The sequence below is a fragment of the Humulus lupulus genome, chromosome 7 (genome assembly GCF_963169125.1).
Source record: "Humulus lupulus chromosome 7, drHumLupu1.1, whole genome shotgun sequence".
Taxonomy (NCBI): domain Eukaryota; kingdom Viridiplantae; phylum Streptophyta; class Magnoliopsida; order Rosales; family Cannabaceae; genus Humulus; species Humulus lupulus.
Window position 1 is genome coordinate 166027565 of NC_084799.1, and position 25635 is coordinate 166053199.

The 25635-nt window shown below is 34.3% G+C and overlaps 1 protein-coding gene across 2 annotated transcripts; it reads left to right on the top strand.

Annotated features, from left to right (window-relative positions):
* Positions 1–10339: 10339 nt before the first annotated feature.
* LOC133788782 (oligoribonuclease) lies at positions 10340–18275 on the top strand. 2 transcript variants are annotated; one of them, XM_062226378.1, is made up of 8 exons: positions 10345–10583; positions 11308–11427; positions 12088–12164; positions 14876–14957; positions 15127–15182; positions 15998–16084; positions 16516–16606; positions 17891–18275. In XM_062226378.1, exons 1-8 carry the CDS (start codon positions 10469–10471, stop codon positions 18010–18012), a joined length of 750 nt encoding a protein of 249 aa, XP_062082362.1. In that variant the 5' UTR covers positions 10345–10468; the 3' UTR covers positions 18013–18275. The 2 variants fall into 2 exon arrangements, with proteins under 2 accessions (XP_062082363.1, XP_062082362.1); XM_062226379.1 differs by lacking the exon at positions 16516–16606 and having other exon boundaries at positions 10340–10583.
* The last annotated feature ends 7360 nt before the right edge of the window (positions 18276–25635 follow it).

Here is a 25635-nt window from a genome sequence, read left to right on the forward strand (position 1 = left end):
TCTGGAAGACCAATGAGCTCTGCAACGAAGTCAGCCAGAGCTTGTCCTTTTATTGCTGCTTGTGTCAAGTAAGAGATATCAAACTGCCCAAGTTCAACCGCCCATTTCAATAATCAACCTGCGGCTTCTGGCTTCTGCAGAACTTGTCGTAGAGGTTAGTCGATCAAAACTGTGATTGGGTGAGCTTGGAAGTACGACCGCAACTTTTTGGATGCTAAGATCAGGCAGTAGGCTAATTTTTCAATAGGAGGATATCGCAGTTCCGCTCCTATTAGCCTTTTGCTTACATAATAGACGACCTTTTTCACGCCCTCTTCCTCTCTTACTAGAACAGCACTAGCAGCATATTCCATGATCGCCAAGTAGATGAACAAAGTTTCTTTATCAACCGGCTTCGATAGAATAGGTGGCTGCGACATATGAGTCTTTAAAGCTTGGAAAGCATGCTCGCACTCCTCCGTCCATTCGAACTTCTTGTTGCCTCTGAGAAGATTAAAAAATGGGACGCATTTGTCCGTCGATTTGGAAATAAATCTACTACGAGCAGCAATTCTTTCGGTTAAGCTTTGAACATCCTTGATTTTTGTTGGAGATTTCATATCGATTAGGGCTTTGATCTTCTCGGGATTGGCCTCAATTCCTTGCGAGTTTACTATAAATCCAAGAATTTCCCTGATCCAACTCCGAAGGCACACTTGAGGGGATTCAGCTTCATCTAATATTTATTCAAGACGTTGAAGCACTCTTGCAAGTCCCCTACATGTCCTTCTGCCCTTTTCGACTTAACCAGCATGTCATCAACATATACCTCCATGTTTGTACCAATCAGCTCCTTAAACATGCAATTGACTAGTCGTTGGTAAGTCGCACCAGCGTTTTTCAAACCGAAGGGCATTACTTTGTAATAGTAAAGCCCTGTATCGGTTTGAAAGCTAGTGTGATCCTCATCAGGTGGATGTATACTGATCTGATTATACCCGGAGTAGGCATCCATGAATGAGAGGATCTCATGCCCTGCAGTGGCATCGACCATCTGGTCGATTCTAGGGAGTGGGAAACAATCTTTAGGGCAGGCTTTATTAAGGTCTGTAAAATCCACGCACGTTCTCCACTTTCCATTCAGCTTGGGAACCAGTACGGGATTAGAGACCCATGATGGATCAAACGCTACCCTGATGAATCCATTCTCCTTTAGCTTCTCGACTTCTTCCTTTAGAGCCTTTGATCTATCTTTGTCGAGCATCCTCCTTTTCTGTTGTACTGGTGGAAAACTCTTGTCTACGTTCAGGACATGGCTAATGACTGCAGGGTCTATTCCAACCATGTCTTTATGCGACCAGGCAAAGACTTCCTGGTTTTTCCTTAAAAATTCCACCAGTTCTTGTTTCGTTGTTGTCTCTAAGTTTTTACCGACTTCACAATCCTGGTCGAATCTGCTTCATCGAGTTGGACCTCTTCCAGGTCCTCGATGGGTCCTACTTCTTTAACAAAATCCCCAAAGCAAGGATCCAAATCCCTATCCTCACTTTGGGCAACACCCTATTTGGTGACACAATCACCTGATTGGGCTTGTACATCACTGGTCGTTTGCAACTCCTTCCCGGTAGCTTCCCTCGATCCACCTTTCTTCGCTTTAGATATCAAGGCGTTGTAGCACTCCCTCGCTTCTCGTTGGTTTCCTAACACGCATCCTACCCCTGCGTCAGTTGGGAATTTCATGGCAAAGTGCCAAATCGAGGTAACAGCTCGCAGGTTGACCAAAATTGGCCTCCCAATTACAACATTATACGTTGAAGGACAATCAACCACTATGAAAGTAGTGAGTAATGTCCTGTTTTCAGGCGCAGTTCCTGTTGTAACTGGGAGCCTAACCCTGTCGACGCAAGCCCTTCGCTAGAAAAACCATATATGGTTTGGTTACAAGGCTCTAGGTCCTTGATGGACAACTTCATCCTTTCCAATGAGGATTTATACAAGATGTTGACTGAGCTTCCTGTGTCAACCAACACCCTCTTAACCATCATGTTGGCGATTTGGACGTCAACGAACAGCGGATCAGAGTGTGGGAATCGGACGTGCTGAGCATCATCTTCAGAGAAGGTTATCAACTCCTCCTCTATTCGTTCTTTCTTCGGTGCTCGATCCTCCACATTCATCATCTCGATGTCCTGGTCGTGGCGTAAGGTCCGAGTGTATTGCTCCCTTGCCTTCCCACTATCCCCTGCAAGGTGTGGGTCGCCACAGATGGTGAGTAGCATACCTGTCACAGGAGCCGGCTGTAAAGGTAGTGAGCGCTGGCGTGCAGGCACCTGCTCGTTGCCACCTTGAGCCTCTCGCTGAGACTCTCCTGCGGCTCGTACGTATCTCCTTAGGTGTCCCTATCTGATCAGGAACTCAATCTCGTCCTTCAACTGGTTACACTCATTGGTGTCATGTCCGTAGTCGTTGTGAAAACGACATAATTTTTTTGTATCTCTCTTGGAGATATCGTTCCTTAAAGGTTTGGGTCGCTTATATGGGACATTAAAGTTGGTCGCCTGGTAGACCTCTGCTCTACTCTCGACAAGGGCCGTATAGTTGGTGAATCTCGGCTCATATCTATTGCTTTTGGGGCATTTATTTTAGATGTTGACAGCTCATTGCCCACCCTTTTTCCACCATTTTTGCCATTTCCGTTCCCGTTGCCTTTGCCGTTGGGTTTATCCGACCCGTTGGTGGGATCTTCCTTTGGTCCCTTGTCCTTCGTAGGTGACTTCCCCTCGTTGGTGACTGCATCCTTGAGCTTGATGTATCGATCAACTCGATCCAGGAACTCCTGGGTACTCTTTACCCCATTCTTTCTTAGGCTGTTCCAGAGGGGAGAATGGCGTCTAACCCCAGCAGTTAGGGCCATCATCTTTCTCTCGTCGCCCACTGTTTTGGCTCTAGCCGCTGCTCGCATGAAACGCTGGACGTATTCCTTTAAGGGCTCTCCCTCCTTTTGGCGTATCTTGACCAACTGGCTGGCGTCAGTGGGGTGTACGCGACCCGCATAGAATTGTCCGTAAAATTCCTTTACGAACATTTCCCGCGATACTATACTAGCATAAGGGAACTTAAAGAACCACTCCTGGGCAGTGTCTAATAGGGTGGCAGAGAAGATCCTGCAGCGGGCATCGTCTAACACCTTATGAATATCCATTTGTATCTCAAACTTGTTCACATGAGATACTGGGTCCCCGTACTCGTCAAAGTTTGATAGTACTAGCATTTTGAACTTGTTGGGGGTTTCGGCCACATCAATCCTCTGCACAAATGGAGTGCCTCTCCTCCAGTCGTACTCTATGTGGGATGTCCGGCTCCCAACTAGCTCTTGTACCACCTGTTTCAGAGCAGTAATTTGAGCCTGAATCGCGTCTAGGATCGCTGGGGCGACTGGTGCCGAAGGAGCGTACTCATCATGCCTCTCGCATCTGTCGTTGAGTATGTCCCTCAAGTCATCATCTCGGCGCCTTTGCTCGCTAGCACCTAGTCGATCAAAGACGCTATGCTGTCTGGGTTGCCCCTCAGCGTTTGGCTTGCAGGCCTATTATCTCTTGGTGGGGGATTCCTGTCTCCACCTCTTTCCTCATGCCCACGACTAGCATTCCTTCTGTTGGAATCGACCTCATTATAGTCATGGTCGTCCCTAAACTGGGACCAACTATGGCGCGACCAGCTGGTCACGCTGTTTCCTCCTCTAGCTGGCATCTCTCGAGCGTTAGGGAGAGGCCTGCGTTGGTCGATGGGTCCCCGTGCATTATTATGCCGTGGGGAGCCCCTGACCGCAGAGCCTGATTCGTTGTGCCTTCTGCTACAGAAGGACGCTGCCCCCTGCTTGGAAGATTTGGCTCATCGCCCTCTGGGCGTCTAGGGCTTCGGGGAGGCTACTCGGCCCTATTCTACCTTTGGTGTTGGGGATTGCTGCGACCAGCTTGAGAGGGTGGCTGTTGCTCAAGATCCCGAATTGGGACATCATCCTGAGCAACAGGCGGCTGCTCCAGCCTTTGAGGACTTGCTGGCTGGAGCGGAGGACTCAGATTAGGGGCCCGTTGCGATGATGCATTTGGTGGCTGATCTGGTTGAGAGGCCGGTGTAGCTTGTCCTCGGGCCAACTGAATGGCTGCTTCAAGAGTGCCCGTGGCATCTCTTTGCCGACGGTCCATGTCCGCCTGCCGCTCGTTCAGCTCCTTACACTGGCGCTCAATCTCCCTCTGCTGCAGCGCCAAGGTCTCTGTCGCATTTTCTTGATTGGCCCTCAGATTGGCCAACTCGACCTGCAACACACTCAGTGTCTCCGAGTCCATTTCTTCCTCCTCAAAATCCAAGCATGGCTCATTTTCAGCCACATTTGGAGGAGGAGGCTGAGTGGATGCTGCGCCAGAAGTTTGTCCAGCTCTCTTGGATGTCTTTGCCATATGATCTTCTTGAAGTTCTTTGATTAATCTCTCAATGAAAGCACCAAAATGCTGACCCTTGATTTGGCCAACGACACGGAGTCAAAATAACGACAAAGAACAAAAAGGAAATCAAGAAGAGAATCAAACGGGAAGAAAGTGACACAAGTGATTATAGTGGTTCGGCCCCAACAAGGTAGTAATGACCTACGTCCACTTAGTGTTCTTATTGATATTGAATCCCAAACTGTGATCAAAGAACTAGGGTTCTTGAGTTTCACAAGCCTTCGGAGTAATACAACCTTTGGTGGATAATCACACTATGTTTTTTCTCTCTGAATACAAAGATTAAAAGTCTAAGAGTCAAAAGTCCCTTCCTTGAGCCTTCTCCTTCTTATTTATAGGCTCAAGGGGGTTACATGGGCCAATGGGCCTTAATTACAATTAAGATCAGTGTATCAAGGTAATAAAAGGAAATATAATGAATATAATTATTACAAGATTGCGTATCTCAAAGGAAGTAAATGGAAGTATGCGACCAGACTGGTCGCACCTAAACGCTCGATAGGCGAACAACATCCCTACACTTCAGAACTGCCACGTGCCAACCACGTGTAAGAAATTCTTGCCAGATCATCAGGAGCCATTTTTGGGTAAACACTCTCCAACTCAAGGATGGTCCAGCTTTCTTTTGCCTTTACCTGCACCACATAGCACCCGTGTGCCGAAGCCCAGCAAGAAAACTTGATATGCTCATGAACAAGTAATAACATGTTACTAAGTCAAAATAGGCATGCTTAGTAGTAATAACCCTACTCATGCATGCAAGCAGGTACAAATACATGTTTGTGAAGTCCTGCGCTCTGAGTAGATGACTAATAAGTCTCTCGCTCTAAGGTGGATGACTAATAAGTCTCTCTGAGGTAGATGACTAATAAGTCATTCTTTGAACAGTTGACTAATAAGTCACTCTCTAAATAGATGACTGATAAGTTCATCTCGGTCAGATGACTGATAAGTCTATCTCGATTAGATGACTAATAAGTCTATCCCGGTCAGATGACTAATAAGTCTATCTCAATTAGATGACTAATAAGTCTATCCCTGTCAAATGACTAATAAGTCCATCTCGGTCAGATGAATAATAAGTCTATCTCGATTAGATGACTAATAAGTCTATCCCAGTCAGATGACTAATAAGTCTATCTCGACTAAATGACTAATAAGTCTATCTCGATTAGATGACTAATAAGTCTATCCCGGTCAGATGACTAATAAGTCTATCCCGGTCAGATGACTAATAAGTCTATCTCGGTCAGATGACTAATAAGTCTATCTCGATTAGATGACTAATAAGTCTATCTCGGAGGTCCCATACCCTCCTAGCCATGTGACATGTAGGTCACCTTTACCTTTCCAGCTCTGGCTCTAAGTAACTAGCCTTTAGACTAGACAAGCACTTTTAGTTTTCATTGAGCTTGAGGTCGGTTCGGCATTAATGCTCATGATGAGTCATTCAATGCAGATGTCGATTATATCTAATCTTTATCGACTTGCGTTAAACACACAAAAATCGTCCTTGACTCATAAGTCAATGCCATATGACCAGTGCTCGGTACTACTGTCGAACTTGACTAGTAAGTCACAGCTTCACAGTTAATACCGACACCATTGCCAATTCTGACTAATAAGTCAGTGCCATTCACAAGTGAGCAAGATTTGCTAAGTATTTGATATGCAATCAATGTCCACATTTAAACACTTAACATGCCTCAATAATAACCATGCATGTCACATATGGGGTGCAGTTTTCTTACCTCTAATTCGAGCGAGAAATAACAATTTAATGACCCTTGAGAACAATCGATCCTTTAATCCCTTAGCAGTCACCTAGTCATAACCAAATATAACTTCCAATTAATGAAATCAACAATGAAAGGGTCTTGACCTAAACCTCACTCCCGGGACCCCGAATTGTACCCAAACGGTGAGTAGATTTGATCTCGAGTCTTAGGAATTGAAACCCCGAGCCAAAAACCCTCAAAAGTGCCCAAAATATGCATCAGAGAAAATAGGGTAGCCCTACAACTCTTCCCCCCTAGCGCCCCAGCGCTACAACCAGGGTTGATTTGCCCTGGCTAGTGCTGTAGCGCTACCCTTTGGGCGCTATAGCGCTAGGACCAGGCTGATCAGCCCTGGCTTTAGCCTCCTTCGAATCCTCCATTTCCAACCTGAAAATCAAGCTCCCAAACTTCTTTCAAACCCCCAAATGAACCCAAATACCATATACACAAGTCCTAGGCATCATAGCCCAAGTAACCCTAGCCAAAACTTCCATCAAATTCTCAACTTTCCAACTCAAAAACCAAACTGAAAACCAAATGAAAACAGAGCAAGAACTAAGGTTTTAATGGCCAGAAAATCACCTCAATCTTAGCTTAGGACCCTCTTCAATGGTGGAACACAACCCAAAACCCTCAAGGCTTGGCTCCCTAGCTTGGTACCTCAAAAAGAGCTTAAAAAATCAAGAAGAAAAGAGGAAGAAAAGATGAACGGTTGAAGGAGGAGATGATGCTCGGTTTTGGTTCAGCCTTCCACAACCTTCTAATGGCTAAGTACAACCTTAGGGTGAAATGACCATATTGCCCCTAAGTCTAATTAAAACCCTTAACAGCCATCAAGGGCAAAACCGTCCTTTTGCACCTATCTCGTTAATCATAATTAACGCCCTTCAATTCCCGTTATTCTCAATATTCTCAAATGATAATAAATCATATCCCTTTACCCTTTAATTCCCACTAATGTTCTAATCACCAAATCACCCCGAGACTCACCCCGAGCCTCGAAATTAATCCCGTTATGACCAGACCGATAACTTGCATTCACAGATTGTCTCATGCCGAATGGCTCGAAAAAATCCACATTATAATGTGGTCTTATTCAAAATTCACCAACATGCATGAAAATACACAATACGCCCTCAACGAGCCAAATTACCAAAATGCCCTTATACTGAAATGTGGACCCATATGCATGCATTTATCATCATATAATAATATAATTCACATAAACATGCATAGAATCATTTAATGGCATAATAAATCAATTATGGCCCTCTCGGCCTCCTAATCAAGGTCCTAAACCTTATTAGGGATTTTGGGGCATTACATGTATTTTATCCTTAACTCCCACTAAGTTCCTTGTAAATGATATTTTCGTAAACTTAATTACAAAAATGAGTACTCTATCATTTAACACTTGAACCAAGCTATAAGGAAATCATCGTTTCACTTCTTAAACAGAAGTTATAGATTTCATGTCTATGATAAATACTCTCACTCAATTATACTACCAAATCTCCAATATGTAAGTATGAGCTAGTCCATAGGGTAAGTTGGTAACGAACAAATCAAAAGACTTGAATAATACAATTAACAGAATATTAATCACTCATAATTAAGATTGAATTGACTTATGGTCAATGTTGTGATATGATTAGATTAGATAATAACGATACTTACTTATCTTATCAATAATCAATATCGATCCATTCCAATGTAACAAAATACATCCGATCTTATTTACTTTGTCAATGCCTTGGATAAGACATCACATCTCGAATGTGTAAGTAGTTCATATTGTAGATTACCACATCAGTGAAAATCCAATGCACTGACTTAATCTTAAGACTCATTATTTTGAACATATAATTACAATTATAATCTACTGTGACCTAATCACTATAATTGTAATTATTTATATGTTCGAGATTTTATAAATGTTTGTATTATTCCAATAATCATCTAATAAACACAAGCAAGCAACATGGTTGTCAAACTAAATTATTTATACTTCTTTTATTGACAATATAAAATCGTGTTACATGTCTAACATGGTTTTATAAGGGCATAAAATCCAATAGAGTCAACATATTCGTTGTTAATCGAGATGCAGATTCCTCGTCCTCAGTTGGTGGAAACGTTTCTCCTATTGGCCCCTTGGCCAGGATTTCTCAGAGGTTGTCAAAGTGCTAGTGGGACACCACCTCCAGGCCTAACGCGTTCCGTGGCAGCGTGCCTAGGCAGAAAGCCCTGGGCTCCACAAATGCTAGTGGATTGGCGGTGTCCTCGGGCACCTGACCTTTGATTATCGTTGCCCATTCTCGGGGGTTGAATGGGCTCGAACGCCCGATAGGTTCTCTTCTTCCCAACCAAAGGTTTTTCATCAACCTTGCCTTTGCCACAATCTTTTTGCGCAGGTGGGGCTCTAGTTGGGTGCACATGTGGTACACAGGTTGGAAGATCTTGCGCCATGTCAATGGGGTGCTCGGGAGGCATGCCCACTGGCATAATAGGTGACACATTAACTGGGTGCACATGTGGCACTCCAGCTTGCTGCATAGGCAGTACTTTGCCATGGGGTCCACTTGCAGCCCTTGGGCTGCCAAAGTAGCCCTCATGGCGTTAACCATCTCTTGTAGGGCGGCGATGTTCCCCTCTTGGACATCGATTTTTTGCTACTGGGAGGCAACTTGGCCTCTGAGAGCCACAACCTCGACGGTTCCTCTGTGTATGCTGAGGATAATCATCCTCATAAAACTTGCCGTCTTCGCCGTCGTAATCGACGTTTTTCGTCGTAATCGACGTTTTTCGTCGTAATCCTCTTTGGCCACCTTCGGATATTCTGGCGGAGGTGGTCGGCTGGTTTCTCCTCCCTCAGCTCTGGTGGGAGGACTTCCGTGGAGGAACCTCATCAAGCTAACATATCCAAGGTTCTCGGGGCGTGGCCTGCTGGAGGACAACCTTCCCTCGAGTAGCCTCTTGAAGATAGAAGGCAGCCTATCTTCCAAGAAGACAATGAGCTCAATATAGATTACTAAACCCTCTCAGAGAACCTAACTATTCTCGGAGAGTGCCACAAATAACTTGTTGAAAACATGGACAACAGTTCTAATTTTTAGTTTTAAACATAAAACATAATAAATTAAGACATTGTTTGGACCTTAGATTTTAGTAAGAAAAAATTTCATGAGGGAAAATAGAAGAAAAAAAATGGAGTAAAATATTTTCCACAAATTTGATAAGATATTTTTTTAAATATTTTCTTTTAGATATTTACAATTGCTAAAAAATTATACTACATTTAAGTTTTAATTTTTCGAGAAAAAAATTCTTAATTGATTGATTCAATGTAAACATGAAAAAATAGGGTGCTGTTTGGTAACACTTAAAAAAAATAGTTTTTTTATTTAATTAATTAAATATTTTGACAATTAAATATAAAATGTGTTTAGTAACTTTATTTTTATTTATTATTTAAAAAAAATTTAATTAAAATTCATTAAATTTTGAAAAGAGAATTTTTTCACTTTCAAAATTTTTTTAAACCGTTTTTTACTTTTCCTTTCTTTTTTTTTCTTCTCTTATTTAAATCAACACCTCATATTGTTAAACAAAAAATAAAAATAAAAGTTATCAAACGCGTTTATTATTATTTTTTTTAAAAACAAAAAACAAAAATAGTTGACAAACATATTTTTATATTTTAAAAATAAAGAAACAAAAATAAAATCATATTTCTATTTTTGTGTTTAAAAAATTCAATAATTGGTAAAATTTGAAAGTGAAAAAATTCTATTTTTAAAATTTTAATTAAAATTTAAAAAAATAATAAATATAAATAGTTACCAAACATATTTTTATTTTTTAAAAATAAAAAAAAAAATAATAATATTTCTATTTTTGTGTTTAAAAAATTTTAAAACAAAAATTTTACCAAACAGACCTTTTATGTTTAATTCTCAAATTTTTAATTAATTAAATAATTTTTTTTTTAAGTATTACCAAACAATACCAATATTAGTTAAAATTATAATTTGTTTTGATAACTTTTGTAAAGGATAATTTTTTTTTTTTGGCATTTTTCCTCTTTATTTTTCCGTTCAAACTAGAAATAGTGCAAAGTGCAGTCACCTTGAAGGAGTGAAGTCCACCACACGACTTCCTTCTTAAGCCACTTTTCCCCGTGTTTTGGCTCCAAACGGAGGAAACGGTATGGAGCGCCTCGTCAATGCTTTCTCTGTGCTCGAGCTTGATGCTGAAGACGACGATCAAGCCCGAGCGGAGGCCTCCGACGCTCCCGAACCCAAAGACGGAGCTACCAGTTCCGGTAGTCTTTCTTTTCATTTTATTCTTATATCTTTGGTATTTTAGGGCTCTTTTATTGTAGCTTCTATTTTATTTGGATATTTGTATGTGGGTTTTGCTGTTAATTGATTTGGGTTTACCTTGAAATTTCTATGTTCTGTTTTCAATAGGGATAGTCAGTAATATTTCTTATTGTATCATTAATACTTGGTTTTTTGTGACCAAAAACCTTTCTAATTATCATCTTGATACTAAGTTGAAATTTACTAGGTTTCCTTTCCATTATCCTAATCAATGTTCACCACTTATTTATTTTTATTTTTTAATTTTTTTGGTTGCTTTAGGTAAAGAATGTATAGGATTAAGAGTGTATGGGTTCTGAGAAAAGTTACCCGTTTAATGGGTGGAGAATGTACATGCTCCTTATTTGTAAAATTACAGTTGGAAGAGGAGGTGTACACTGGATTTTATGGTAAAGGTTATTATAAGGTTTAGCTCTGGACTGTCTAGTTTGACATCTTTTAGAAGCTAGTTTTGGCACATGTCAAGCTTATTATGCTGTTTCCCTTAGTTTCGAACTGTGCCCAAAAATTCTGGGAAAAACCAAAGTTCCAAATTCGGTGAAGTGACCATGATTCTAAATATTTAGTCAGTCGTGAAAACTTGTATTGTTTGGATTGTGTTCGAAGAATTTGCTGGGTTTGGCCAAATTGTTCTTACTAATTATTACAGACTTCTTGGTGCAGGCATGGGAGATAACAAAGCAAGTAACCATGGTAGCAAGGCAATGGAGGAAAAAACCAAACATAATACCCCTTCAACAGAGTATAAGATGCCTCTTGTTTGGATCGACTTAGAAATGACTGGTAAGTACTAATCTGTTGTTTGATCGCTATGAAAGAATGCCTAGTTAGTGCATGCTTGCTATCCAAGGTCTTTTAGGAGACCTGGCTATATATCTGTACAATTCATGTATGGGTAGTGATATTCTCTGATCTTTTGTCGTTCAAATTTATTTATTTCTTGTTTCACAATTTTTTTACATGGAGAAGAATAAATAATAAATTCCTATAGAATGAAAAGAGAAAATGAATTTCTAATAAGTTAAAAACTTTCCAAATTTATAAAATGAAATGGACTTCCAAACCCTATTTAAAACCAAATGCTTCAAAAGCCTATTAAATGGTGACATTATATTCAGCAAAAGCCCCAACATCTATAAAACTAAAACTATCCTTGGCATTATAAATTTTAAATTTATGAAATTTATTTTCAAGTTTCAGCTTTTATTTCCTTTTTCTTGCAGATGCACTTGAGATAGGTATTTTTTTTAATTTGCAGTATCACCTATTTATATGTAATGTAAGAATATTAAATTTCTCTTCAACCTATTGATTATGTTGTAAACTTAATATTAGTAAATTGAGTCTCTTTGTATGGAACTGAAACTCAGGACAAGTCACTATGTATATTGTCCTGTTCATTTATTATTATATATGTTTTGATTCACTTATATGTATGTGTAGGTTTGAATGTTGAAGTTGATCGGATACTGGAGATTGCTTGTATAATTACCGATGGCAATTTGAACAAACAAGTGGAGGTACTTTTCTATTTTGGTATTGTAATATGAACCTTCTTCTAGCATTTTTTTTTCTTCTACTAAAGTATTTGCTTTTGTGTATGGAAATTTTGGTTGTGTTTTCTTGTTTTTCATTTGACACTTCTTTCATATATTAGTTTTTATGTATATTCTGTATTCTCTTTGTTTATGTTTTTTGTTTAAAATTTTATTTATCATTGAATGTAATCTTAATATAGCGATTACAGACATTTATCTAGGTTCACTACATATAAGGCATATCACAATTGGTTAAAATTGTGTAATTGTGCAAAGAGCTTTAAACTTTATTATTTCTATAAGGATCACGTTTTGTAGACATTTCCAATCAATGTAACAATAACAAGTAAAACTTATAATTCTTATTAATGCATTAGTGAAACCAAGGATATTCTTATTAGTGTACCAATGAACACCAAGTATGCTGTCAGTTGATGATGTACATTGCAACTTTATAGTCTTAGTTGTACATTTAAAGCAATGATAAATAAATGTACATTTAGAGAAAAACAAAACCGTGAGGGTTACATTGAGATGTTTGTAATTTACTCCCTCATGTAGAGTTCAATATCTTAAAACCACCTACTTGTTGAATGTCAATAAGTTTCATGCTTTTGAGAGATTGTAAGATTTGGTGGACGCTGTAGTTTTGAACAGTGGTTCATGGGGTTTATACATTATCAAAGAGAAAGAAACATCGATAACCCATTATGATGCTAGCATTTGCTGTATGATTATAATTTTCTTACAAATCTTCCCAATTAAACTACATCCCTCGAGCTCCTTTGAACATGGGGAATGATAGAGGGGAAGTTCATAACTACTGGTTTATGGCTTTTTTCTTGTTTTCATTCTTTTGAGATACAAAGCTTGACTTGGTCAGGTATTAATGACTACCGTTATGTGTTAGTTGACTATCATTTCTTTGTTTGACTTGGACGTCAATTTTGATTTGACACCTAATCTCAGTCTTGTATCAGTAGGAATGTTTAACTGCTTGTCTAATTTGACTGCGATTGAAAGTAAAATGATTTTATGAAAATGTTAACTTGATCTAATCTAATGACTTAGGCCCAATTTTGATAAATTTTTTAGAAAATTAAAAGTTGTTTATTTGAGAAGGTTTGGATGGATGTTGTTTGGAAAACATATAAATAACAGGTTATTTAAGAATTTACTCAACAATTAAAGTTAAAATTTAAAACTGGCAGATCCCAACTTCAGATTTCAGCTTACAAAGAAATCTATCATCTATTTAATGAAAAATTGATACTGACAAAATTACCATTGTTCTTCAAATTTTCATATATGACCATTGTGATAACTTAATTTATTATATTATATATCTACTTTATTAATATTTGGATTGGTTGATTTAAAATGAATAAATGGAAGTTATAAATATTAAAAATTATTATTAATTAAATTATAGAAGTATTAAGAAACTAAATATTTTTTTATTTTGTTCTAAAAAAAATATTTTTGTAACTTGCATTTATTAGATATTTTAAAGTGTATTTCATTTTAGTAATTTATATTTATACAATGTTTTGATCATAGAGTTTACCAAACACTATTATATTGCTTTTTAACCTCACAACACTTATAAAATATAATTTATCAAGCACAGAACAACTCCATGTTTTAACTTATTTTTTCTAACTTTACCAAACTTCCTTTAAAACATTGCCAATGATTAAATTAGTGTGGAATCTCCTTTAGATTTGGTGTCCAGTCTTTTTTCATCACATTAACTCTTGAAAACTTCAGGCTTCATTTGCTGTTTCACTTGATGTCTTCTTTTCCTTCTAAGTCCAGCATTCTTTAATATGTTGTACACTTGCTCACCAAGCTTTTAGGCAAAGTCAACTGCAACAATATTGTGCAAAGGCTAGTGATAGCGGACTACTCTTTCATGTTAATTCCTTTGTGTTAGAGGTTTGACTGTCTTTTAATTCCTTTGTAGTTTCTTACAAAATTCTTGTTTTCCACTTAGAAAAGGAAGAGTGTGAAATATGTGAACGTATGGTTGAAATAACCATGTACTCGTGAGTCTCTTTGAATTAACAAGTATCTAGCATTTACTTTTGTAGAGAAACCATATCGTCTTTCTGATGAGTATTTGTTTTCTAATGAGAAATGTGTTGTTCTATTAAGAGAAATTAGAAGAAAAATAGGACATGAAATCTTCAGAAAGAAAAAAGGTAAGAAGGGATTCAACAATTTTATCTAAACCATATGTCTAAAAGGGTCAATCCCTAGGACTTTTTTTCTTGAGAAACACACGAAGAAATAAAAAAAAAAAACAAGAAATCTTCACAAAGCAAAAAAGGGAAGAAGGAGAAACAAAATACAACATCAACCTTCCCAGCTTAAGAGAATCATATGCAAAGGTACTTTTTAAGTTCAGTGTATGAAGAAATTCATAAAGAAACCTATATCTTACTTTCTCCCAAATTTAATTCATCTTCTACCACATTATGGTAAATTCTTTTTTTTGTTCCTGTTTAGATTGCCCATAAAATTGCTAACACTGCATGATTGAGTCATTGATTCACAAGCAGTGTGCTGGCTGTGATTGTTCTACATATATATTTTTTCTTTGTTAGGAATCTAGTAAATTTTTGTTTTTTATGTTGAGTGTATATATAGTTCTTTTTACTTTTGTGATTCAGGATAATTTTCTCTTTTAGGGTCCTGAGTTGGTTATCCACCAAACTAAAGAATGTTTAGACAGAATGGGAGAATGGTGTCAAAGTCATCATGCAGCTAGTGGTAAGCAGCTAATATCTGCTGACATCTGTTGTTCCACACTTTTTGTAGTACTTAATTTGTTGATGCATGCTTTTTTCAATTTATATTGTAAGATGTTTTGCTCTAATTTTGGCAAGATTTGTTAGATATTATTGTTGATATCATCTCTAACCAATTTAAACAAGTATAGGGTTGACCAAAAAAGTGATCCACAGTACAATTAGTGAAAGAGAAGCAGAAAATCAGGTATGCAAGAGCTTTACTTTCGGTAGGAGTTTCTGCTGTGTAGTTTACTTAATAGTTTGCAGTTGGACCTTGATAATGTGCCGTTTCTAAGAAAAGTTGTTTTTGCCCTACATTCAATTTTCAACTTTGCTTCTTTTCTATTCTCTTTCATGTTGTTCCTATTAGTGGTGTTGACGACTTTTAAAATTCTATTTGTTCATATCAGAGGACTCTGAAATATGTGACCCCTACAATCTGAGATTGATCACGTGAAAAAAAGTCCAACCTGATATTTTCTGGCTAAACAAAATATTTTTCCTGGATGAGTTTTGTTGAATATATAAATTTCAGCCAAGTGAAATGATAAAATTCCAAATACATAATATTTCAAACTCTTCAATTAACATCAAGCTAATTGTACAATAATTTGATAACTTAGGTTTTTTTTAATCTTATAATTTAAAAACAAAGATATAATTGAAATTCTCTTGAACTTATTATTTAAATAATTAATTCAATTCATTGTGATTATAATTTGGATCTTGCACAACTAGGTTTTTTACCATTTTTTGAGGAAACTTAATAGAGCAAACAAAAAATAATAACGGGAAGACAAATATGCTTTGGACTTAGTTGTGATCAGCAGCTCATTTAGTTATTTAATCAGAAAAAATAGTATTTGGATGACTTCTGAGTATTTATTTTTCTGATTCCATAGATTGCGACTTTTATCTAGGGCCATAATTACTCTAATAATGCAACTTTGAATAGTTATCTTATTGCTCTCTTTTTTATCCTTTCAAATTTAGGTTGTCTTTTATTTTTTGGTTCTGCAGGTTATTGAATTTGTGAAGAAAAATGTTGGCACATACACGCCTCTTTTAGCGGGAAATACAGTCTATATGGATTTCATATTTCTAAGGGTAAATTGTTTTTCTAATAGTTACAAATACTATTAAGGGTGCATTTATGTTTTTTTTTTCTAATCCCTATTAATTTTTGTCGTCATTTATACATGAAATTTTAATTTTATTTAAATATCATCATATAGAAATCGAATATATATAAATAAATATCATATAATTTGTTTTCTTGGTTGGATATACTTTTGTGGCTAAAACTATGTTTACCATTACAATTTAGTTCTATCTTTCTTCAAAAAGTTCAGTTGTATATAATATTTAGACTGGGCAAGTGCATATTGCCACTAAATAAACTTCTGTTATGTCAATCATATCTTTCCTATCTATAGGCCAAATACCAAACTTGTATCGCGGGTTTGTTTTTGCCGGACTTCCCTTATTGATACCTCCTTTCTTTGTTCATTTACTAGCATCTTTTTAATTTTGTTCAGAAATACATGCCAGAATTAGCTAGCCTTTTCTCCCATGTTGTAGTTGACGTCAGCAGCGTGAGAGCTCTATGCATTCGTTGGTATCCTAGAGGTAAATAAACATATTAAATAGTTAGTTAAATTTATAAAAGTTATTTTCGTACACTACTTAAGAGGAGACTCTGTCCTTCTAAAATTTTTAAAAATGATTTTCACTTTTATTTACTCCATCTATTTTGTTTCAAACCCAGAATCCCTAGAAAGTTACTGGAGAACTTAATTGCTTGCAGGCTACTTAAGTTGAAAGTTTAAGTAGAATTGACCTGGTTTTGTGTATGAAGTGACATATGCATTTTTTCTTGGATAACTGCAGTAAGATTTTGTTGATCATGAAGCAGTAGCATATATAATCTATAATGTTTTAGACTGTTAGAATCCCACATTGACTAAGTGATTGGTTGGTGGTGTGTGGCTCATCGACTAAGTATGAGATTGATGGATGGTTTATAACTACTTGGGCACCCTCCTTCCATAGGCTAGTTTTTTGGGGTGTGAGTTCTACCAAATGGGTCACCCTCAAGTAGGACCCCCTTCGCAGAAGGGGCGACCTCTGGAAAAGCCCAAAGTGGGCCACCATAGTGTGGGCAGCTATGGACGGGACTAAGTATGGGAACCAATTTAGTACACCATATTATTAATATTAATACCTTTTATATGATAAATTGGTTCAAAATTAAATTTTTTATCAAAAAGAAACTCATAAAATTAGTGGAAAGGTACAATTTTGAATTGCTAAGGTATAATTTTGAATTGCTAAATAAGTGTTCTAAGAACAATAATAAGGTACTAAAATAATATATATTCCCTTAATTAAATGATAATAAATTCTGAAATAAGTGTCTGTCTTACAAAATACAAAGGAAATTGGTAGTAACTTACAATTATACCAAGTTTATTGTGATTGTGATTGTTGTATTTTCATTATTTTTCTTCTTCTTTTGTTTCCCATATACTTTTTCGTCATTCTATGTTTTGAACTTGAATTTTGCTAAAGAAAAATTTTTAAATACTTGGAAAAAGAAATAGGACAATTATTCCTTACGTTTTATAAAATTTTATTTTGCAATTTCTCTTTTCTGATATATCCTTTAAAAAAAATTAGAAAATTCTCTAATTTTTAAATTAAACTCCCTTCTAAAATCCATGACCCAAATATAATTTAACTGATACTGTGGAAGTTCTGATTATGTGATATCCCAGTGTTTGCAACAATTACATTTCCTTGCATGATATGCATTGTATCATAGTATTTCCCCTAGTTCTTTTCAAGTGATTTAATTCTTCCCATGAGGTAGTAGTTAGTTAATCACCTGATCACCTTCTTTTGCTTATGCAGATCAAAGGAAAGCCCCGGTTAAAGAAAGTAAACACAGAGCCATGGATGATATCAGAGAAAGCATTCTGGAACTCAAATATTTCAAAGAGAATATATTTAAAGCTTCAAAGTCTAAAAGGTGATGGGTAGATGGATCTGGGTTTAAGTGTGAATTTCAGTGTGGGGGTCTAATTTTCCATGTACTTCCGCACTAGTAGTTTTTGATTTATAGGGAGTCTTTTCTAATTTATGAAGTTTGTTATAAATATTTTGTTCAAACATTCCTGCTAATGCAACGATTTTGGTTTATGTGGGGAACCCAACCTACAGTGTAAATGTATTAAGCTATCACCAACTTATTTGTCACATAACATAATTTATGCTATTTAGACCATTTTCTCTCTTACTCTTATGTTGTATTTTTCAATAGTGTTGACTGCTGAGTTCTTTCTTTAAGGAACTGTTTCCTCTCGATTGTCGTTTTCTTTATTTTCATCTGCTACTTGTCGTTTGGACCGTTTTGTCTTTTCCTTTTTTAAGGGAAAAGAACTTTCTTGAAGGAGCATTTTGAATATGAATGCTATTTTCATTCATATTCCATGTTTTCAGTAGTTACATCGAAGGGATTATTTCTACATTTTTACTTTCCTTACGATTTTAATGTTCCAAAAATACGATTTATACTAAACATCAACTTACAAAACATAATGTTTAAAAAACAAGAAGTAACATGACAACAACATAGTGCAATCCATTGCAGTTGTAAAAAAAAATGACAAAATGATAATATTAAAAAATTCATTCTTACATTTAAAAAAAATAATACATTGCAATACAATATCAAAAAAGCAATTTAAATACAACACGACAACATCACAATAATATAGTATTGAAAAGGCAATTAGACATCAGTTCATTGCATTAAACTCAAAATAAATTAAAAACCAACATCAAAACAATTTTTCCCTGCATTTTAAGATGTGTTAAAAATAAACTTAAAATATATCTCAAAACAACTAAACATATATTCAAAATAAACTAAAAAAAATAACAATTGGAAAACAACTAAACATTAACCCACTACATACTAACATGTTAAAAACCAACTAAAAAATAACAATTGAACAACAACTAGAAGTCAACCCATTGCATACTAACATGCTTTTTTTTAAAATAAAAAAATATATCTGAAAACAACTAAACAATAATTAGATAACATAACAACAAAACAATTATATATAAACTTAAACAACTAAAAAACAACATGAAAAAACAACTATACATAAATCAAAACAACACAAAACAACTAAACTAACCTGAAAAAAATTATAAAAAATTTACTCAATTTGAAATCAACTAGACATCAACAAAAAATATAGGAAAACTAAATATATAAAATAAAATCAATTTGCAGAACAACAATAAAAAATAAAAAAATAATTTAAATGCAACACGACAACAACCTCACAACAAGAAATATTGAAAAAGACTTAAAAATACTACACCGTACGTCTAATAACTAAAAAGCAACTACAAAAAAATGATAAAAAACACAATTTAATTAAATTTAAAACAAAAAATCAACTCAATATATACGTAATAAAAATCTAGTTGAGATGATAAATCATATGATGAAGAGTTACAACTCGAGTAATACGTGGAAGTTTAAGGTATATCCAAAATAAGCTTAAAACATACCAAACATATCCTGAAAATAAATTATACTAATTTCCTTATATATTTAAAAAAATAAGATGATTATATTTTATTTTTATTAACATATGTGTCAAATTTTGAAAGCACCATTACATGCAGTACATATGAATGTGGCAATTATGCTCGAATTACAATAGTAAAATATTGGTAAATAATTACAATTATATTAGACATTATAGAATGAGTAAAAGATATAGAGCATATATTGTTGTGGTAAACCACATAATTGACACTTAGATTTTTTTTTTCTCAAAATAAACTAAAAAGTAACTGAAAATCAACTAGAAATCAACCTACTATAATACAGTGTCGGAAAAACAATTACAAATCAATTCAATATCAATCCACTCCATCAACTCAAAATAAACTATTAAAAAATACTAGTTTGAAAAGATAGGTGATAATGATGAGTTTCATCTAAAACAATACCGAAAATAAACTAATAGTATCCTAAATTAGATATCAACTAGACACATCAATAAAAAAAATAACTATACATCAACTCGCCACAATATAGTGTCAACAAAGACAACTAAAAATCAACAATACCAAAAATACCAAAAATGTTATGTGTTGGAGTATTTACAATATAATATTTTAGTATTTAATTTGTACTTTTTTTTTTTTGGTAAATTCTAGAATAACTAATATTGAATATATATATTTATATATATAAATGTTAATACAAATTTTCTGTGAACTTAGAGCTACAAAGTCTCCTTTTGTTTATATATAAGACTAACATAATTATGGTAACACATAATGCAAATAGGAGAGTCAAGTGATAGTAGCATCACATGTCTAAAATTTGCTACTCAAAATCAGCACGCCAGCTGCATAAAAAAAACAAGCAAAGGTAATAGCCAGCATGCAAAAAGGAGAGCTTGACAACTAGCAAAATTATAGGCCAGCATGCAAGAAAAAGAAAACCAACTAAAAAGACAAGACATATATATAAATATATATTTCTTGGTCATTCCATTTTTCCATACTTCAAAGCTATTGACTTCATTTCATTATTGATTTATTATAATTTTAATTATTTATTATCCAAAAGATTCTAGGAGCGAAGAAGAAGATCAGGCGGTGGTTCTGTATTCACATAATTAGTGTGTCTAATTTTTTTGAGCACATAGCTTGACAATGAAAATGAACTGGAGCATCTTAAAGCTGCAGTTGAATTTTAGCACACAAGTTTGACAAAATCTCCAAGCCGACATCGCACTGCACCAAGAACCAATAAAACTGTTGTTCTGAGAGATCCAATCAAACTGTGTTATCTGTGGATTGCTCACATGGTGTTTGTGCTTGGAATATATGGTTCTTTCCCATATAATTCTAGATTAACGTGAGTTAGTTGCATCTCATTAAGAACCATTGATTGAATCCACACGTTTTAGCTGTGAATAACAAATCGTAAAAATGTAAAATTAAGCGTGAAACGGTAGAAATGAAAAAAATCCCGCCTGACCGTAAAAATGCAATATTTTGAGGCAAAATAGTGTGTTAGGTAAATTTCTCTACATGAATATGTGGTGTTTGTCATTTTATTTGTTAGTAAACGTGTCAACCTTGTTTTTTAGCCATATTTATCTGAATAATGATATGTGCACCAAAATTATGCACCCAACACTACATATTATTACTTCAATGGAAGTGATAACTTTATTTAACCAATCAAATTTATTTTAGGCATGATCTATTGTTTTAAACAATATTATCATTATTCATTTATATATGAGATTTTTTTCAAAAATATATATTTTTTGGTGTTTTTTTACGGTCCCTGATTTTTTTTTCCAAAAATACTACCTTAAGTTTTTGGAAAATACGTTTTTAAAGTTTTATATTTACAAAAATACGGTGTCAATGAAACAACTAAGAAACAACAATAAGACAACAACGAAACATTAACCCTATTTTTTTAAAATCAAAATATATTTTCAAACAACTAAACACCAAATAGACAACAATACAACAGAACAACTATAAATAAACTTAAACAACTAAAAAAACAACATGAAAACAACTATACATAAAATCTAAACTACACAAAAACAACAATAAGACAACAACTAAACATTAATTCACTGCATACTACACACATTTAAAAACAACAAATGAAGAACAACTAGAAGTCAACCCATTACATACTAACATTTTTTTTTAAATAAAAAAATCAAGATATATCTTAAACAAATAAACAACAATTAGGCATTAACACAACAACATAACAACTATATATAAACTTAAAATAACTAAAAATCAATGTGAAAACAACTATACATAAATCTAAACAACTAAAAAATATAGTGAAAATAGCTATACATAAATTTAAACAACTAAAAAACAACGTGAAACAACTATACATAAATCTAAACAACACAAAAACAACCCAACATATATTAAATATAAACTAAAATTATAAGTAAACTTAAATTTCCTAACTCAAGAAATTAAATAATCAATATAAAATGTGAACTAAAAGAAAAATGAGATTTTGCCTTATGAAAAGTGGGTCCCAATAGAGACCCTAAATAAAAGTGGGTCCCAGTAAAAATATGTGTAAAACCAAATTACAGGCTAGTAAAAATACTATATAGTGTTAGTACAAAGTGAATGAGTTATTGATGGAGTGGGTCTTTGGATTAAGCCCACGTAAGAGCAAACCAGTGGCACAAATTAAATTTCTAGTTTAGAATAAATATAACATTAGCTAGGTTTTGCATTGATAAATTATGTATATAAATGATACCCACAATGGTATAGTTTTCACGTAGCTAAACAAACACATAAAGCTAAGAAACGATAACAAGCTAATTTAAATAAACGACAGGAATATAGAGAAACTATAAATGTGTTCTAACAATTATTATAGACAAACAAAAGAATAATTAGCTACAAAAGAGTAATTAGCTTCTTATCCTAACTTGGGTATATTGCATCAATTATCAGGGTACTCTGTTTCACTTTTAAAAAACAGAGTAATTAATGGGTTTAGCTTGTCTCTCTCTCTATATATATATAAATATAAATAAATAAGATTAAAGCTTACCATCTGAGTAGTAGGACCATTAACCACCATCTTGACCACAATGATTAAAGAAGAAAATATATTATGCCTGTATTTCTTTGCTGAAAAAAACGTCAAAAATGTCTGGCATGATACTAGGAGTAGGTTCTTGACCATTACCATTTAAGTAGTAGGACCATCTTGACCATTACCATCTGAGTAGTAGGACCATTAACCACCATTCGGGTACTCTGTTTCACTTTTAAAAAACAGAGTAAGTAATGGTTTAGCTTGTATTTCTCTCTCTATATATATAAATAAGATTAAAGCTTACCATTTGAGTAGTAGGACCATTAAAGCTTATAATTAATGTGTATATATATATATATAAGTGTTGCAATTTTTATTTGACTAAGTTTATATGTTAAGTATCTGTACATTCATGCTGTATAGAGAATGTACATTCATGCTAGACATAGCAGACTGATGACATCGTAAAAAAGTAAAAATATAATCAAAATCGTATAAAAGAAAAAAATTCCAGTAGTCCGTATAAATGAATTTTTTTCAAGTAATATAGTATATCTTGTAAATTTAAATTTCTCTTTATATTGCCAATTGTAATAAAAATGTTTTATATGCTAAATTGATAGCCATTTGGTTTTCTGGTGTTTTATAAACTCATTATTGCAAGTTGGCTCGAAATTGTTGATTGAGTATTCTTCCAGAGGACCTCTGGCTGGTATGAAAGCCTTGAGGAGATACCCTTGCTACTATCAATGGGTGTAGCTTTCAACATATGTGGCTGACTCTCTATGATAGAGTGATGGTGTTAAACCAGTTGTAATGTGTTACTTCATATATTGCTTCTTACTTATCATATAATTTGCCTATAAAACGACATTTGGTATGGTTTAACATAATTTGTTGACAAAAAAGTTAACTTCAACAGAACCTGTCAATTATTCATTAAATATATTTGGGTACGTATTTTAAGTACACATATCATTACTCTATAAATATTAGTGCAATACATAAACATAATTCATTATAGTCGTATTTCTATAAAAACTAAACAAATTAAAAATTTAAAACACTTTTATACAAGAAAATCAATACGATCTTCCTTTTTCTCTTATCCAAAATCCTAAAGCAAACTTCCCCCTGTTTTGTTTTTCACATTACATTATCACAGATAATTTAATAGCTACTTATATAGATCAATTTCTGTAAAATGATTTTCTTTTTTAAAAAGTAAATCTTTCAAAAGTTGGTTGCAATTAAGGATATCATCTCCAATGGAGTGCTATAAAAATAGTGTATATGATAAGGTCATTTTTGTATTAATATTTGATAAGTTTCTCCATGCTTAGATGGTGTTATGATATCATTTTTTTTAGTAGTTTTAACTTAGTTTCATGAATCTACAACATATTTTCTATATTCCATTTTATGATGATAAATCTGAAATTTTGATGGCAAGTGTAGGTTATGAATCATAGGTTGAAAAAAAAGATTCACTGAGATGAGGTTAAAATGAAGTTTTAGGAGCATTCCAGGCTTTCAGGATTGAAATGTTGAAGTGGCGGCAGCTTACAAACTATCTAAGGTCGAGAATTGAAGAAATTGAAGATAGGCTACGGCCCATAAAATTCAGGCCACGACACTTTAATTGGAATTGACGTTTTAGATTTTATGTTTCAGACAGGCTGCTGTCCAGATTTTTCAGGCCGCTGCTTACTGTGAAGAAAAGTGAAGTTGGGCCGCTGCCCAGTTTTTTTAGGTCGCGCCCTGCGTGACCAATTTTGCACATATTTTGTTTTAGGCCGCAACACGCATTTTCCAAGCCGCGGCCTGCGACGCTGTTTTCAGATTACATTTTAAATATAATTTAAAGGATACTATAAAAGATGGTTAGGGTTAATTTGAGATTAAGTTTTTATTACGATTTTGGAGAGAAAAAGACTGAGAAAGGGCTGAAGAGAAGACTACAACACTATTGTTCATCAATGTAGTTTCTTTTCTTCCTTAAATCTCTTTAATCTTAATTATAATTATGTTTGTGATTATGATTGCTATTATGAAGTAGGTTTATTTTAGGTTAAGGGTTAATTCAAAACTCAAGACATGAATTCTTGATTGTTGATAATGAGTATTATTCTTTAATTTCTGTCAATATTAAATTGTTTCTATTTTTCCAATTGAATGTTATGAATTTTGTGATTTTTTGTTAGGTGGCCAACTAATTAAGGTTTTATATTGTTCAATTGTCGTCTTAGAATTACTACTCACCTAATAGTTTATGATTATAAGTGTATGTGATAAATTGCAATTGATAGTGATGTCAAAAGAATTGTTGATTGTGATGAAAAATAGAACCTAGGTTAAATGAATTATATGCTTCATTAATTTATTGCCTAGATTAACTTGTCTCTATAAGACTTAATGCTTTATCTAAGTTAAATAGATTGTATGCTTCATAGATTTATTGCTTAGTTAAAAGAGTTAATTATTGAGCGCTTTGCCTTGATTATTTGTGATAGGGAGACTGAGATAATTGTCTGCTTCAGCGTTATCTGCGAGGTTAATATTAATTGAGAAACTGGAATAATATTTATTATTAGTGATTGAGAATGATTGTTAAGGGTGGAGATTAACCTTTAACTGTTTCTTAATATCGTAATATTAGTCTTTATTTACGTTCTATTTTATGTTATTTAATTTTGAGTTCAAAATCTAAATCTCCCTTTTAAGTCTTAGTGCTAATTATTGAATAATAAAGTGAACGATAGTCCTCATGGGTTCAGTCTGTGCTTGCTATTATACTAAAATAATTGGAAGTATTAAAAGAAAAATAATTGTTAAAATTTGTTGTGGTATACGACACACATCAGTATAACCATTTTTTAGCCCACCTTCATAAAATAGAACTCCAATGGTAGTCTAAAATGTGTGTCAAATTTGATACATGCTAAAAGTTGTGCCAAATTTGGTACAAAATATAGCATGAGCCAAATTTGGGCCACAATAAATATCA

What these genes read in the sequence shown, in the direction of transcription:
- LOC133788782 (XM_062226378.1), top strand. Translation starts at nt 10,469, where the DNA reads ATGGAGCGCCTCGTCAATGCTTTCTCTGTGCTCGAGCTTGATGCTGAA. An exon ending in GATCGACTTAGAAATGACTG is followed by an intron (nt 11,428 to 12,087) that starts GTAAGTACTAAT and finishes ATGTATGTGTAG; the next exon opens with GTTTGAATGTTGAAGTTGAT. An exon ending in ATTTGAACAAACAAGTGGAG is followed by an intron (nt 12,165 to 14,875) that starts GTACTTTTCTAT and finishes TTTCTCTTTTAG; the next exon opens with GGTCCTGAGTTGGTTATCCA.